Source organism: Entamoeba dispar, genomic scaffold (genome assembly GCF_000209125.1).
Source record: "Entamoeba dispar SAW760 scf_1105229461579 genomic scaffold, whole genome shotgun sequence".
Taxonomy (NCBI): Eukaryota; Evosea; order Mastigamoebida; family Endamoebidae; genus Entamoeba; species Entamoeba dispar.
Window position 1 is genome coordinate 1 of NW_001854763.1, and position 13,182 is coordinate 13,182.

General features: G+C 22.4%; 7 protein-coding genes across 7 annotated transcripts, besides 33 other annotated features; 2 read left to right on the forward strand and 5 right to left on the reverse strand.

Annotated features, from left to right (window-relative positions):
- The first annotated feature begins 414 nt into the window (after positions 1 to 414).
- Positions 415 to 594: a microsatellite.
- Positions 595 to 618: 24 nt separating this feature from the next.
- EDI_316890 (uncharacterized protein) lies at positions 619 to 1,773 on the forward strand (the record flags this gene model as incomplete). Its single annotated transcript, XM_001738634.1, has 1 exon — positions 619 to 1,773. The coding sequence occupies one exon, from the start codon at positions 619 to 621 to the stop codon at positions 1,771 to 1,773; it is 1,155 nt and encodes a 384-aa protein (XP_001738686.1).
- Positions 791 to 826: a sequence feature (AT_rich).
- Positions 894 to 959: a microsatellite.
- Positions 913 to 959: a microsatellite.
- Positions 1,654 to 1,680: a sequence feature (AT_rich).
- A 140-nt stretch (positions 1,774 to 1,913) lies between the features above and the next one.
- Positions 1,914 to 1,970: a sequence feature (AT_rich).
- A 1-nt stretch (position 1,971) lies between these two features.
- Positions 1,972 to 1,991: a microsatellite.
- Positions 1,992 to 2,015: 24 nt separating this feature from the next.
- Positions 2,016 to 2,055: a microsatellite.
- On the reverse strand, positions 2,053 to 2,805 carry EDI_316900 (uncharacterized protein; the record flags this gene model as incomplete). Its single annotated transcript, XM_001738635.1, has 1 exon — positions 2,053 to 2,805. One exon carries the CDS (start codon positions 2,803 to 2,805, stop codon positions 2,053 to 2,055), a length of 753 nt encoding a protein of 250 aa, XP_001738687.1.
- Positions 2,057 to 2,101: a sequence feature (AT_rich).
- Positions 2,163 to 2,221: a sequence feature (AT_rich).
- Positions 2,758 to 3,017: a sequence feature (AT_rich).
- Positions 2,941 to 3,555, reverse strand: EDI_316910 (uncharacterized protein; the record flags this gene model as incomplete). Its single annotated transcript, XM_001738636.1, has 1 exon — positions 2,941 to 3,555. One exon carries the CDS (start codon positions 3,553 to 3,555, stop codon positions 2,941 to 2,943), a length of 615 nt encoding a protein of 204 aa, XP_001738688.1.
- Position 3,556: 1 nt separating this feature from the next.
- Positions 3,557 to 3,624: a microsatellite.
- Positions 3,625 to 3,672: a sequence feature (AT_rich).
- Positions 3,673 to 3,684: 12 nt separating this feature from the next.
- EDI_316920 (26S protease regulatory subunit 6A, putative) lies at positions 3,685 to 4,953 on the reverse strand (the record flags this gene model as incomplete). The annotated part of the gene is made up of 1 exon (XM_001738637.1): positions 3,685 to 4,953. One exon carries the CDS (start codon positions 4,951 to 4,953, stop codon positions 3,685 to 3,687), a length of 1,269 nt encoding a protein of 422 aa, XP_001738689.1.
- A 69-nt stretch (positions 4,954 to 5,022) lies between these two features.
- Positions 5,023 to 5,120: a microsatellite.
- A 13-nt stretch (positions 5,121 to 5,133) lies between these two features.
- Positions 5,134 to 5,214: a sequence feature (AT_rich).
- Positions 5,213 to 6,625, forward strand: EDI_316930 (uncharacterized protein; the record flags this gene model as incomplete). The annotated part of the gene is made up of 1 exon (XM_001738638.1): positions 5,213 to 6,625. One exon carries the CDS (start codon positions 5,213 to 5,215, stop codon positions 6,623 to 6,625), a length of 1,413 nt encoding a protein of 470 aa, XP_001738690.1.
- Positions 5,388 to 5,476: a sequence feature (AT_rich).
- Positions 5,528 to 5,566: a sequence feature (AT_rich).
- Positions 5,617 to 5,644: a sequence feature (AT_rich).
- Positions 6,626 to 6,721: a microsatellite.
- EDI_316940 (trichome differentiation protein GL1, putative) lies at positions 6,717 to 7,190 on the reverse strand (the record flags this gene model as incomplete). The annotated part of the gene is made up of 1 exon (XM_001738639.1): positions 6,717 to 7,190. The coding sequence occupies one exon, from the start codon at positions 7,188 to 7,190 to the stop codon at positions 6,717 to 6,719; it is 474 nt and encodes a 157-aa protein (XP_001738691.1).
- Positions 7,129 to 7,320: a microsatellite.
- A 24-nt stretch (positions 7,321 to 7,344) lies between these two features.
- Positions 7,345 to 7,447: a microsatellite.
- Positions 7,448 to 7,464: 17 nt separating this feature from the next.
- Positions 7,465 to 7,582: a microsatellite.
- A 608-nt stretch (positions 7,583 to 8,190) lies between these two features.
- Positions 8,191 to 8,247: a sequence feature (AT_rich).
- Positions 8,248 to 8,384: 137 nt separating this feature from the next.
- Positions 8,385 to 8,554: a microsatellite.
- Positions 8,555 to 8,560: 6 nt separating this feature from the next.
- On the reverse strand, positions 8,561 to 10,567 carry EDI_316950 (uncharacterized protein; the record flags this gene model as incomplete). Its single annotated transcript, XM_001738640.1, has 2 exons — positions 8,561 to 10,351; positions 10,412 to 10,567. 2 exons carry the CDS (start codon positions 10,565 to 10,567, stop codon positions 8,561 to 8,563), a joined length of 1,947 nt encoding a protein of 648 aa, XP_001738692.1.
- Positions 10,353 to 10,399: a sequence feature (AT_rich).
- Positions 10,568 to 10,674: 107 nt separating the features above from the next.
- Positions 10,675 to 10,828: a sequence feature (AT_rich).
- Positions 10,829 to 11,043: a repeat region.
- Positions 10,958 to 11,382: a repeat region.
- Positions 11,383 to 11,597: 215 nt separating this feature from the next.
- Positions 11,598 to 11,657: a sequence feature (AT_rich).
- Positions 11,658 to 11,680: 23 nt separating this feature from the next.
- Positions 11,681 to 11,702: a sequence feature (AT_rich).
- Positions 11,703 to 12,219: 517 nt separating this feature from the next.
- Positions 12,220 to 12,343: a sequence feature (AT_rich).
- Positions 12,344 to 12,367: 24 nt separating this feature from the next.
- Positions 12,368 to 12,593: a repeat region.
- Position 12,594: 1 nt separating this feature from the next.
- Positions 12,595 to 12,766: a microsatellite.
- Positions 12,767 to 13,182: the final 416 nt, after the last annotated feature.

Sequence of the window (13,182 nt, forward strand, 5' to 3'; positions counted from 1 at the left end):
TTCTTACTCTTCTTTAAATGACATTTAGAATTTATTAAATAGTGAAAAAATAACATAATGTGTTAAATATAAACAAATGGTTCATTTCTTTTTTATATAGAAAAGAATATGAACAATAAATTCTTGATACTCTTTAATTTGATTAAATAATCATTCAATTTTCACCTTATTTCATTTTTCAAATATTTTTCATATTAAATAAGATTCTTTCTGTGTTCAATTCATTTTCAAATGAATGAAAAGATCTACTGAGTTAAATATTCATTTCACAAGAAGTCATTACATTTCAATAAAAATTGTCAAGATAGAAAATGTATCTCAATAATACATTGTCAATAATTAATTTCAAAGATAGAAATTGATTTTATTGATGTAGTTTAATTTAATGAAAGGGATAATATGAATGGAGGTGGTGATAAGTAAGAAATCGAAATAGTAAAGAAAGAAGTGAACAAGAAAAATAAAGAAAAGAAGAGTGATAAAAAAATAAGAAAGATATAAATAGAGAAGAACTTAGAAAGGAATAGAGAGATGAAGACTAAAAATAAAAATAGGTTTTGATAAATGAAAAAGAACAAGAAGAAAAAAAAAGAACTCAACTAAGAAATAAATAATAATATGTCAATTAAAACAGGATGGGGAATAAAAGAAGGAGGAAGTTGGAAAACATGGAAAAAAAGGATGTTTAAATTAAGTAAAGAGAAAATTGAATATTTTAAAGATGAAGGGATGACAAAAAAAATGGGAGATATTGAAATAAATAAAATTACACATGTATTAGCAGTAGAACAATATAAAAAAAGAAAAAATATAATAAGAATTATTACACCATCAAGAACATATCATATTAGTGTTAATGAAGAAAGTGATAGAGATTCATGGGTAGAAGCAATAAGTGAAATAATTGGAGATAAAAAAGAGAAAAATAAAGAAGAAATAAAAGAAGAAAATAAAATAAATATGGAAGAATTTGAAATTATAAGATTATTAGGAAAAGGAGCATTTGGAAAAGTTATGTTAGTTAAATATAAAAAAGACGAAAAAATATATGCAATGAAAACAGTTGAAAAAGCACAAATAATTGATAGTAATGAAGTAGAACATATATTATCAGAAAAAGTAGTATTATCACAAATTAATAATCCATTTCTTGTTAATATGCATTATTCATTTCAAACACCAACACATCTTGTATTTATTTTAGATTATTGTGCAGGAGGAGAATTATTTAGTTATTTACAAAAACATTCAACAGGATTACCAGAAGTTGATGTAAAATTTTATGCGGCACAAATAATATTAGCATTAGAACATATGCATAGTACAGGAATTATTTATCGAGATATTAAACCAGAAAATATTCTTTTTGAAAAAGATGGATATTTAAGAATGACAGATTTTGGATTAGCAAAAAGTACAAAAAAAAGTACTACAAATACATTTTGTGGAACACCAGAATATCTTGCACCAGAAGTTGTTAAAGGATTAGATTATAATGAATATATTGATTGGTGGGGATTAGGTATTTTAATATATGAAATGTTATTTACACAATCACCATTTTTAGCAGAAACAATGGAAGAATTATATGAAAATATTTTACAAGAAGAACCAAAATATCCAACAACAAAACCAATTACTGAAGAATGTATGAATTTTATTAATAATTTATTAATTAAAGAACCATCTAAAAGATTAACTGATCCTGATCAAATTAAAACTCATCCATGGTTTAATGGATTTAATTTTGATGATTTATATAAGAAAAATTAACACCACCGTATATTCCAAAAATTCAATCACAAACTGATACATCAAATTTTGATGATGAAATTACACAAGAAGAAGTTGATTTTTTACAGGAGTTGAAGTTGTTGCTGATAATAGATTTTTTACAGATTTTACTTACGTACAAAAATAAAAAAAAATACAAATAATATTAAAAATTTTAAATATTATTTATTTTAAATCAAAAAAAAAAAAAAAAAAAACATAAAATAAATAATTTCACTTCATTATTTAATTTTTTTTCTTAATTTTTTATTTATTTATTTAGAATAATAAAATAATTAATAAAATAATATTAATAATATTATTTATTGTATTTGTTGAACATAATAATGTACAATCTAATGATACTGAAATTCCTGATGCTTTTGAACATAATAAATAATTATTACAATTTATTATACATTGATTATTATCATTATTAAATATAATTGTATTTGATGTACATTCAGGATATACAATACTACATGATGTTAAATATGCCATAAATGGACAATATGGTGATTTTAATAATAATTCTTGATGAAGTTCTCTTGCTAATGCATCATTTAATGCCATTTCATATTTTGTATTTGAATAAATTGAATAATGAGGTGATGGACAATAACCAAATGTTTTTGAAGTAGTTGTTATTTGAGAACATTTATCATCAGGAATACATTTAGCAAATGAATCAGTTAATTGTTCACATTTATGAATACATGAATAATAATGTTGTAATCCATTTCTATGACATATAGTTATTCCATTAATATATGTTCCATCATTATTTTCTTTTAATTCACAAAAACTACCTGGATATCCATAAAAACATGAAGATGTTCCTGAACATGTTGTTTTAAAAGGAGTAGTTTGATTACAACCTAAAGGACAAGTAATAGAATAAATTTGATCTCCATTATTACATTTAATTAAATTATTTCTATCACAATAAAATCCATCTTCTTTTTTTAAATCACAATAAGAACCATTAATAATTAATATAATCAAGAAAAAAATAATAAAATATTGATTCATATTTTTTTTTATTCTTCTTTCTTTTCTATTAAAAATTTTTTTTTTTTAATTTCTTATTAAAAGATTAAATATTATTAAATAAATTTGTCTTTTCATTTTAAAATAAAAAGAAGAAAATAATTTAAATAAAATAAATTAATTTGTAATTAATATATTTTCTAAATTATAAAAATCAATAATATTTTTAACCATCATATAATTATTTAAAATTTCTTTTGGTCTACAAACTAATGCCCATTTCATTCCTATAGTAATAAAATCTTTCCATTTTCTTTCTTTATCTTTTTTAAATGAATTACAAATTGATTCTCCCATAATTGTAAATAATTCTCCTAAAATTCTTCCACATTCATCATACATTCCAAAATATTTTAATCCATCACTTAAATCTCCTCCACAACAAAGAATATTTCCTAATTTTTTTGCACATTCTTTATATATTAATCCTTCTTCTTTTTTAATTATTTTATTTGGATGAAACCAATTATTATCTTCTCTTTGATAATAAAAATATTCAAGAAATTCAATATAACTTTCTATTGCTTCTTTTTTTTCTTCATTTCCATTAACTTCATAATATCCTTCTTTTTCTTTACTATTCATTTCTATATATTCAAGTATTCCTCCTGAAAATTGATTAATTTGATTTAATTTTTGTTCATATTCAATAATTCCTCCATTAATTTTAATTTTTTTTCTTGGTGTTTCAAAGATATTATTATACCATTCTTCTAATTGAATATTATTCATTTTTTTATTATTATTATTATTATTTTATATTTTATTTTTAATAGTTCTTTTATTTTTTTTTTTCTTTTTTATTAAAAATTATTTTAATTTTAAATAAAATTTTTATCAATTTATTTTCTCTTTTTTCTTTTAAGCAAAATATGTTAAACTTTTCTTTTTCTTGCTTTGAACTTCTAATATTCCTTGTTGGAAATCTTCATGTTTAATTTCTAATGCTTCTCTTCTTAATGCAATCATTCCTGCTTCAACACAAACTGCTTTTAATTGTGCTCCATTAAAATCTTGTGTAGAACGTGCAAGTTCTTCAAAATTAATATCATCACTACATTTTAATTTTTTACTATGAATTTGTAAAATATGAATTCTTGCTTCTTCATTTGGTGTTGGGAATTCTATTTTTCTATCAAATCTTCCTGATCTTAATAATGCTGGATCTAAAACATCAATTCTATTTGTTGCTGCAATAACTCTAACATCATCTGTTTTACTAAATCCATCTAATTGATTTAATAATTCTAACATTGTTCTTTGAATTTCTCTATCTCCACTATGTTCACTTTCTGTTCTTTTTGTACCAATTGCATCTATTTCATCAATAAAAATAATTGCTGGTGCTTTTGATTTAGCAAGTGCAAACATATCTCTAATAATTCTTGATCCATCTCCAATACTTGATGAAACAAGTTGTGAAGCTGCTAATTTTAAAAATGTACTTTTAGTTTGTGCTGCACATGCTCTTGCCATTAATGTTTTTCCTGTTCCTGGTGGTCCATATAAAAGAACTCCTTTTGGTGTTTGAATCCCAATTTTTTCAAATTTTTCTTTTTGTGTCATAGGTAAAACAATAGCTTCAATCATTTCTTTCATTTCTTTATCTAATCCTCCTATATCATTATATGTTTCTGTTGGTCTTTCAATTACTTCCATAGATTTAACTCTTCCATCATATTGTTGTGGTAATTTTTCTAATATTAAATATGTATCTTTATTAACTCCAACAAGATCTCCTGGTTTAAGTTCTTTAACATCAACAAGTCCTGATACTGGAAGAAATACATTTGATCTCATAGATGTATTAATAACAACTCCTTTTTTTCCTATATTTCCTTTATTATCTAATCCTGATCCATCATCATTTTCTTCTTCTGGCATATCTAATATCTCAACTACATTTGATATTAAAAATGGTAATTTTGCAAACATTTCTATTTTTTCTTTACTTTCTTTATTTTGTTTATTAATAACTGAAAGTTCTTGTCTAATTCTTTCATGTTCATGTCTAATAACTCCTTCTTGTCTTTCCATTTGTTTAATTTCTTGTTTAATTTCTTCATTACTAAGTGAAAGAATATCTGCTTCATTTAATATAATTATTTCTTCTTCAGTGAATCCTTCCATGTATTATATTATTTCTTGAATTTTATAGTTCCACTTTATTATGAAAAGTAATATTATCTCTTCATTATATTTCTTTATTTTTTATTCTTTTTTTTTTTTATTTTTTTATTTTTATTTCCCATACTTCATTTCTTATTTTTTCCTATTTTTTATTTTCTATTTTTTTTGGAAAAGGGTTTCTTTTTTATTTTATTTTATTGATTATTATTTATTTCTTTTATGTTCATTATTATAAACTTCAAATAATTATATATTTAATATGCAAGATAATTTAACTAATACACTTAATATTTCAAATCCTTATTTTATTGTTAAGAAAAAAGGTGTTGAAATATATTATAAAGGAAAAATAAAAGAATATAAAGATGGAATAGATTGTTTTAAATGTGAAACACTTGAATTACTTTTAATTCAAAAAGAAAAAGGAATAGAAGTAATTAATTATTTATTTGAAACATTATATGAAATAGAAATTGAATATATTCAAAATATTAGTATTATAAATGAATTTTTACATATTTTTCAAATGCCACCAGTAATTAATATAAAAGGATATATTAAAGAACCATCAATGTATTATTTAATTAAATTAAAAAAAAATACATATAATATAGGATTTAGTAGAAGAATTAATGGTACACCAATAAGTTGGCCAATAACTACAATTAAAAATAATATTATTTGTATTATTGAAGGAAATGGAATAACATATTATCAATATGAAGAAAATAAAATATGTAAAACATTTTCAAAAGAAAATTTAATTAATACAAAAAGTATTGATAGAGATGAAATTTTAGGAGGAAAAACAATTGAATTTAGTCCATATGATTCAGGACTTGTTTTTAGTATTTTCTTTCCAGAAAGAAATAGATTTCCAGGAGTAATTGATTTATATAGAAAAGAAATTGGAAAACCATGTAAACTTATTAATACAATTTCAGTATTAAATGGAACAAGTGTTCTTTTTAATTGGTGTAAAAAAGGTCATATTTTATTAGCTACAACATCAACTGATTTTGATGAAACAGGACATAATTATTATGGAACTAGTATGTTACATTCTTTATATATTTCACAAAATTCTAATAGTAAATTAATTGAAAGTAAATTAGATAAATCATTATTTAAAACTTCTATAAATAATGTTTTTACTCAAACTCTTATTCAAACTCAAGTTCAAGATGTTTCTTTTGATCCTACTGGTAATTTTTTAGCTATTTTATATGGAACACAACCTTCTAAATTAATATTATTTGATACTTCAAATATGAATCAAATTTTTTCTATTCAATCTTGTTTCTTTAATACAATTTCTTTTTCTTATAATAGTCAATTTCTTGCTATTGCTGGTTTTGGTAATCTTCCTGGTGATGTTGAAATTTATGATACAAAACATTTTAAACGTGTTTGTAAATTTTCTTCTCAATGTACTACTGAATGGACTTGGAGTAATGATAATGCTTCAATTATTTGTGGTCATTGTTTACCAAGAAGACATTTTGATAATAGAATTGAAAGATTTGGAATTGATGGAAGAAAAATTGAAAGAAGAGATGTATTAGTAAAACACATTACTATGTTTGATATTCCTTCAACAAAAGATGTTGTGTTTAAATACATTGAATATAATGAACAAAATGAAATTTTTAAAGTAACAAAAAAAAATTAAATTAATTTTTTTTTTTCTTTATTTAAAAAATTTAATTTTTTTTTTTATTAATTGAATTACATTTATTTTTATTTATTTATAATTTATCTTTTTATTCTTCTCCCATTGCATTAGGAATTAATTGTGTAATTGAATCTAATGGTTTTTTCCCTTCATCTTCATTCCCATCATTATCTTCATCAGAATGATCATCATGTTGATGAAATTCTTTTAAATCTATTTCATAATGAAGTCGTGTTTGATGTGGTGTTTTTCCTACTAAATGTTGACTTATTTCAATCCATTTCTTTCCTATTTCTTTTACCATTTTTAAAATAATTATATCATCTTCAAATGTAAATCCTGTTCCATCTATTGTTGGATCAAGATAATTATAATATCGTTTTTTACATTCTTTTATACTTCTTGTCATTACTGTACTTTGTATTGCTATCCAATTCTCCGTTCCAAATTCTTTTACTGCTTGTATTAATCTTGTATCTTCTTCTTCTTTCCATGCTATTTTTTTTTTTCCTTCCTTTTCTATTTCTTCTTTTATTGGTGGTTTGATCTCTTTGTTTGTCATCTATATTTTTGTAAGTTTCTTTTTTAACTTTTAGATTATTTACTCTTATATTTCTTCATCTCTTTCTTTATTTCTCCTTTTATTCTTTTATCACCTTCTTCTTTTTTATATATTCTTTTCTCATCTTTTCATAAAAAACTTTTTCAAATATATCTTTATTCTTTTTTTTTCTTTTATGTCTTTTTCTTATTTTTTTTTATTATTTCTTCACTTCTTTCTTTATTATTAATTATTATTTGTCTTTCTTCTTTCTTTTTGTTAATTAAATAATCATTTTTCTTTTTTGTTATCCTTTTTGTTATTATTTCTTTATTTATTCTTATTTATTTCTTTCTTGTGTAATCAATTCGACTTTCAAAACTATTTGTTATTTTCTTTTCTTATTTTATATTGTGAGACATTATCTTCATTATGTATTTCATTCATTTTGTAATCTATATCTGTTAATTTTTCTCTATCAGATTAACTTCTCACTCATTATTCTTTATTTAATCATTTGTTTACAATTCATCTCTTTACAATAAATATTATTTGACATTACTTTTATAACTTCATTAATCTTATTTATTCTTCTCCAATCTATTATTTGTATTTTATCATACCTTACTATAATCTCGTTTGATAAAAATTCTTTATTTGTACTTCCCTATTGTTATCTATTTTACATTTACTTCTTTTTCATACCTTCATTATTCTCTTTTACTTAGTCTTGTTTATCTAGAACACTAATCATAACCTAACTCTTCTATATACATATTCTTCAATTCACTAATCTAATCATCAATCCAAAATATCATTTTCATAATATTACTATTCTTTACTAAATGCCTTTGATATACTTATCATAGCATTTATCAACAATAAGCAATAGTTTTCATTTCAATGATATAACACAAACTAAAAAAAAAGAAAAGGGGTGTATCTTTGTTTCTATTAAACACAGACGGTAAATATAAAATGTGTTTATTTATTTGAATGAAAACAAAAGAGGTAATAGAAGTTTAAAAGAAAATATATTGAAATTATTTATGGAAAAACAATAATAAAAATTTAAAAACAGAGTTTTAGTTTTAAAATTCAATTGAATTTAGGAGAAAAAGGAAAATTTTAGAAAATTTAAAAGAGATATTGAAAAGAAAAGGATAAACTGATGTAGCTATACATCATTATTATTTTAATTACAAAAAACACATGAATAAAAATATTTTAAATAAACCAAGTTAAAAAGAAACAAAAAAGATTTAAAATGAATTGATGAAGAAGATAAAAGTAATAATATAATAAATAACATTATATAAAATTTTTTTAAATAAATTATTTAAAAATACTTTAATTTTGAAATAATTTAAAATTTAATAAAAAAATTGGAATCATTTACTTTGATAACGACTAACTATGTCAGCCCATTTATTTTGAAGATCATCAGGGTTGTCTCTATTGGCTTGAATAAGCCTGTTAACTTCCCTTATAATTTCTCTTTTATACTTTTCACCAACAACTTGAATAAGATCTTTCATTTCAGTGTTTCTAATCTTTGAAGCAATTTCAGACGCTTTTTCAACTCTTTCCAGTTGAGCTTTTTGTTTTTCAAAAACACCTAAATATTTTTGAGTATCAATACTTTTACTAGTTGATGTAATCTCAGAATATTTTTCTATTTCTTCAATGCCATTACATTCTTCTATTTCTTTCCATACCAAATCCACATCTTCATCTCCAACACTACAACTAGAGAATAATGATACACCAAATTCTTTTCCAGTGGGTCCATATGTTTTTGGATCCCTTTCACAACACTCACATCCTTTTTCTAGAAGAAAATCAGAAGATTCATCAGCACAAAAACAGCCAACAACTCCTTGAAAGTTGTTTATAAATTTTTGAATACCTAGTTTTAATACATCACTCTTATCTTGAACAGTAAATTCACCAATACATATGTCTATTTCTGACCTTGTGCTTTCATAGTCATACTCTACTTTTTTAAATAAAATTTTGTATACTCCTTGGTCTAATGGTGGAAGTTTAATTAAATCAGATGCTAATTGTGGAGTATTAATTACTTCAATTTTTTGATTGTTTTGAACGCTCTGAATATAAAGTTGATTTGGTTGAATCACTGTGTCTATTGAAACACATTTATTAAAGTCTTCAAATGATAGTAATTCTTTACCAGTCATTCCTTTCCATTCTGTTTTACGTACATACCAACCACAACCTTGTGCATTAATTTTTTTTTGGTTAACTGAAGGTTCACCACTAACACCAACTATTTGTTCAATTTCTCTATTAATAAATGAATTTTTATGTTCTCCACATAAATATAAACCAGTAATTTCTAATTGTTTCATATCTTCTAATTGAGATTGAACAACACAATTTTTTGACGCATCAATAACATTTATAAATTTAATATCTTTAATGATTTGTTTTGTTTTTGTTATTGAGTCTTTAACTAAATCACCTAATACTTTAATAAAATTTTTAAATGACTCTTTTAATTGTTCTTTAGTAACTTCAATAGATTCTCCATCATCATTACTATAATATGTCTGTGTAATATTAGAATCAGAAAATCTATTAATAACATCATAAATTGGTTCAGCAACTTTTCTGTATTTATAGTTCCAACTATCGATATCACTATTTAATGTAACTTCATCGTTATTAATATTAAGAATATTTGCTACTAATGAAAGAAAATCTCTTTGTCCGATACTACAACTTACCTCATTAATTTTAATAGCAACTGTTCTTGAAACAAAATACGTCGTTATAGAAGTATGAAAATCATCTAAATTAACACCTAATATAAGTTTATTATTACATTCATCAGCTTTTGGATAAAACTCTGTTACAGTTGTAGTATACCCTAAAATACTACAACAATCTACAGTAATAATTCTAAGTAATTTCATTTGATTTACTTTACAGGCAATAGAAATAACATCTCTAAATGATTCAAGTGAATTTTCTGGAATTGCAATAATATACTGTAACTCTTCTGAACAATTTAATTGATCTTTAATATGCTCATTCATTTGTTTCATTAATAAAACCCATATCTCATACTCATCTGAAACAATTTTACGACAATTATTATCTTGTTCTATTTTATTTTTAAGGGATCTAATATCTATTAATGATGAAATACACGATTTCTATATTATTATTAAATTATTTGAACTTTTATTTATTTAGTTATTTTTGAACTAACAAACGGCATTTAATGCATCAGAAAAAAAATTTAATTTTCCATCATGAAAAGATATAGCTAAATCTACTGGTCTAATTCTTTCACACGTTGGATATGAGCCTTCTATTACTGAGAAATAAACTTTAGAGTCGTTAATAGTAATACCTACTATTTTACTCATTTAATTAATTGATTTTAGTTCTTAGTTGAAAATATATTTGTTCTAATGATGTTTAATATTGATTTTTTTTGGTATTTTCCTAAAAGTTAAAAAATAGTATACTAAAGTTATTTTTTTTTATTTTCTATTTGAAATAAACTATTATTATTCTTATTATTTTTCTTTTTTTAAGTTTATAATTATTATGCTAAAAATACTTTATTAGAATTTACTTTTTAAATTCTTTTTTAATTAATTAACTATAATTTATAACTATTTTATGGTTCGAATGTGGCACATCAGAGATACTATATAGAACCCTATATCCAAAATTTGAATCTCCAGTTATCGTTTGTCATGATGTGCTTTTGGTGAGATAAAGTCCTGATTCAATACTAATTAGTATTATTTATTAATACTTATTATGGCTGATTATTATAGAGTATTATTTATTTGATATAAGATTATTTATTAAGGTTGTAGTGTTATTATTTATTAGGACTCAGGTGTATTTATCAGTGATAGATTTGGGATAAATATATGAGGTACTATTAAGAAAATGGATTCTTTAAGTAGTGTTGATGGTAAAGGAGTTAAATGATTGTCATAGTGTTATTTGTATACTTAACAAAAAATAACATTATAAACAATGAATGTGTTAATACTTATTAACTTCAAAATAAAAATGATGTAATAACTTAAATAATGAACCACTTAATTTGAGCACATTTGAAAAAACTATGTTTCAATAGAAATAAAAGGGTATTGAAGAAATTAATTCCCTCACCTCTCAATATGATGAGAACCTTATCATATGTAATTCATAATTGATTTCTAATAAATATCAATATTTCAAAAATATTCTAAAAAACAAAAAAGAGAGTTCTAAAAATAAGTTTTAAGGGAATTTTTTCTTAAGGTGAATATGATAAAAATAATCCTTAGGTTAACTCCTAAATTATCTACATTCGCTATTATCAACTTTTCAATTTCAAAGGATTGTTATGAAAATGATAGGTCATAATATTAAAGTTGTACTTAGGCTAATTTGTTTTTAATATGAATAGTTTTTTTAATTTAAAGAGTTATATTTTTACTTTAAATATTTTATCTAAGAAGACTATTTTTGTTGTGTTATTTTAAAAAAAAATAATAACTTGGAAAAGTAAAAAAAGATATTAAGGTTTTATGTGAGTGTCATTTTGGGAGTAAAATACCTATAGTTTAAAATAAGTTTTACAGGTTGGGGTTTTGGTTTTGTTCTGATTACATATGTTCCGTTTCTAAAAAAAATGAATAAAACAATGGCATTTAATCAACAGAAGTAAGGTTTGTAAACATGCTTTTTTTCATAATAATGTCCACAGCGCATTAAAGAGTTTTATCAAACTTATTTAATTGTTTATTGGTTAGTTTCTCGTTATTAGAAATGCTTATCTCTTCTTTCCTTGATAAAGGGTATATCCATCATTTTGTTAGTTTTGTAAAACATCTTTTTATTTTTTGTTATTCATTGTTAAATTTTCTTAACTTTTTCAGAGGTATAGAAGATTTTTTTGGAGTTTCATCTTTCTACTAGAATATAAGACACTTAAAAAATAAATTAGAAGAAGAAATGAAGAGGCACCTCAAATTCATATAGGTTAATGTTTTATAGTCATAGGTTGTATTTGTAATTTTTATTGAATTATTGAGAAAAATAAGAAAATTAAATGAATTTTATTAATAAATAATTTTATAATTAATATTATAAGTACTAAGTATTAATTTAGTTTTATTTCTATAATGTTTTAATTAGATTCAATCTTCTTAATAATTCTTTGAAAATACACATGTATTTTGATCATTTATATAACCAAGTTTATTAATTTTAAAATATCTTCCAAATTTATTTCCTTCTAAATCTTCAACAATAACTTTTAGACATTGTTAGTCTATAATTCCTTGTTCAACTACTGAATTATTTTTATTCCAGTTATCAATATCTAAATCAAATAGTATATTTCTTACTCTTCTATTTGTCTATTCTTTTAGTTGTTTCATTTCTGTTTTTTTTTATATTATTTTATCTTCTATCACTTTTCTTTCTTTAGATATGATATAACTTTTTTTATCTTTTCATCACATTGTTATAATAATTTATTTCTTGATTCTTTTAAGAATTTTGTTTGTTTTTTAACTTGAACTAAATATATTTTTCTTTATTTTTTTTCTTTTATTAATCCTCTAATTAGTCTTTTTTTATTTGATTTTCTGTTTGAATATTTTCAAGAATATTTTCTATCATTAAATAATGAACAAGTATGTTTAAATTATTTGTGAGTATTTGATTTCAATTTTCTTGTGTCTTTTATTAATATTTATTTTCTTTTTTCGCTTGTTCTCTCTTTCTCTTCTCTTTTTAATACTTATTGTCTTAACGATTTTATTTCGGTTTTTTATTTTTCTATGATTTCATTCTTTGTACATAACGTTATCAAAAAGACTTCCGTTTTATTTATTTTTTTGTTTTATAGAGTATCTGATCAAGATTATTTAGCTATTCAATGATTCCTCCAATGTATTTGTTTATATATTTAGATATTAGTGTCTCTAATTCATGTAAACGAATTCCTAAATTCTCATTAACAAAATTT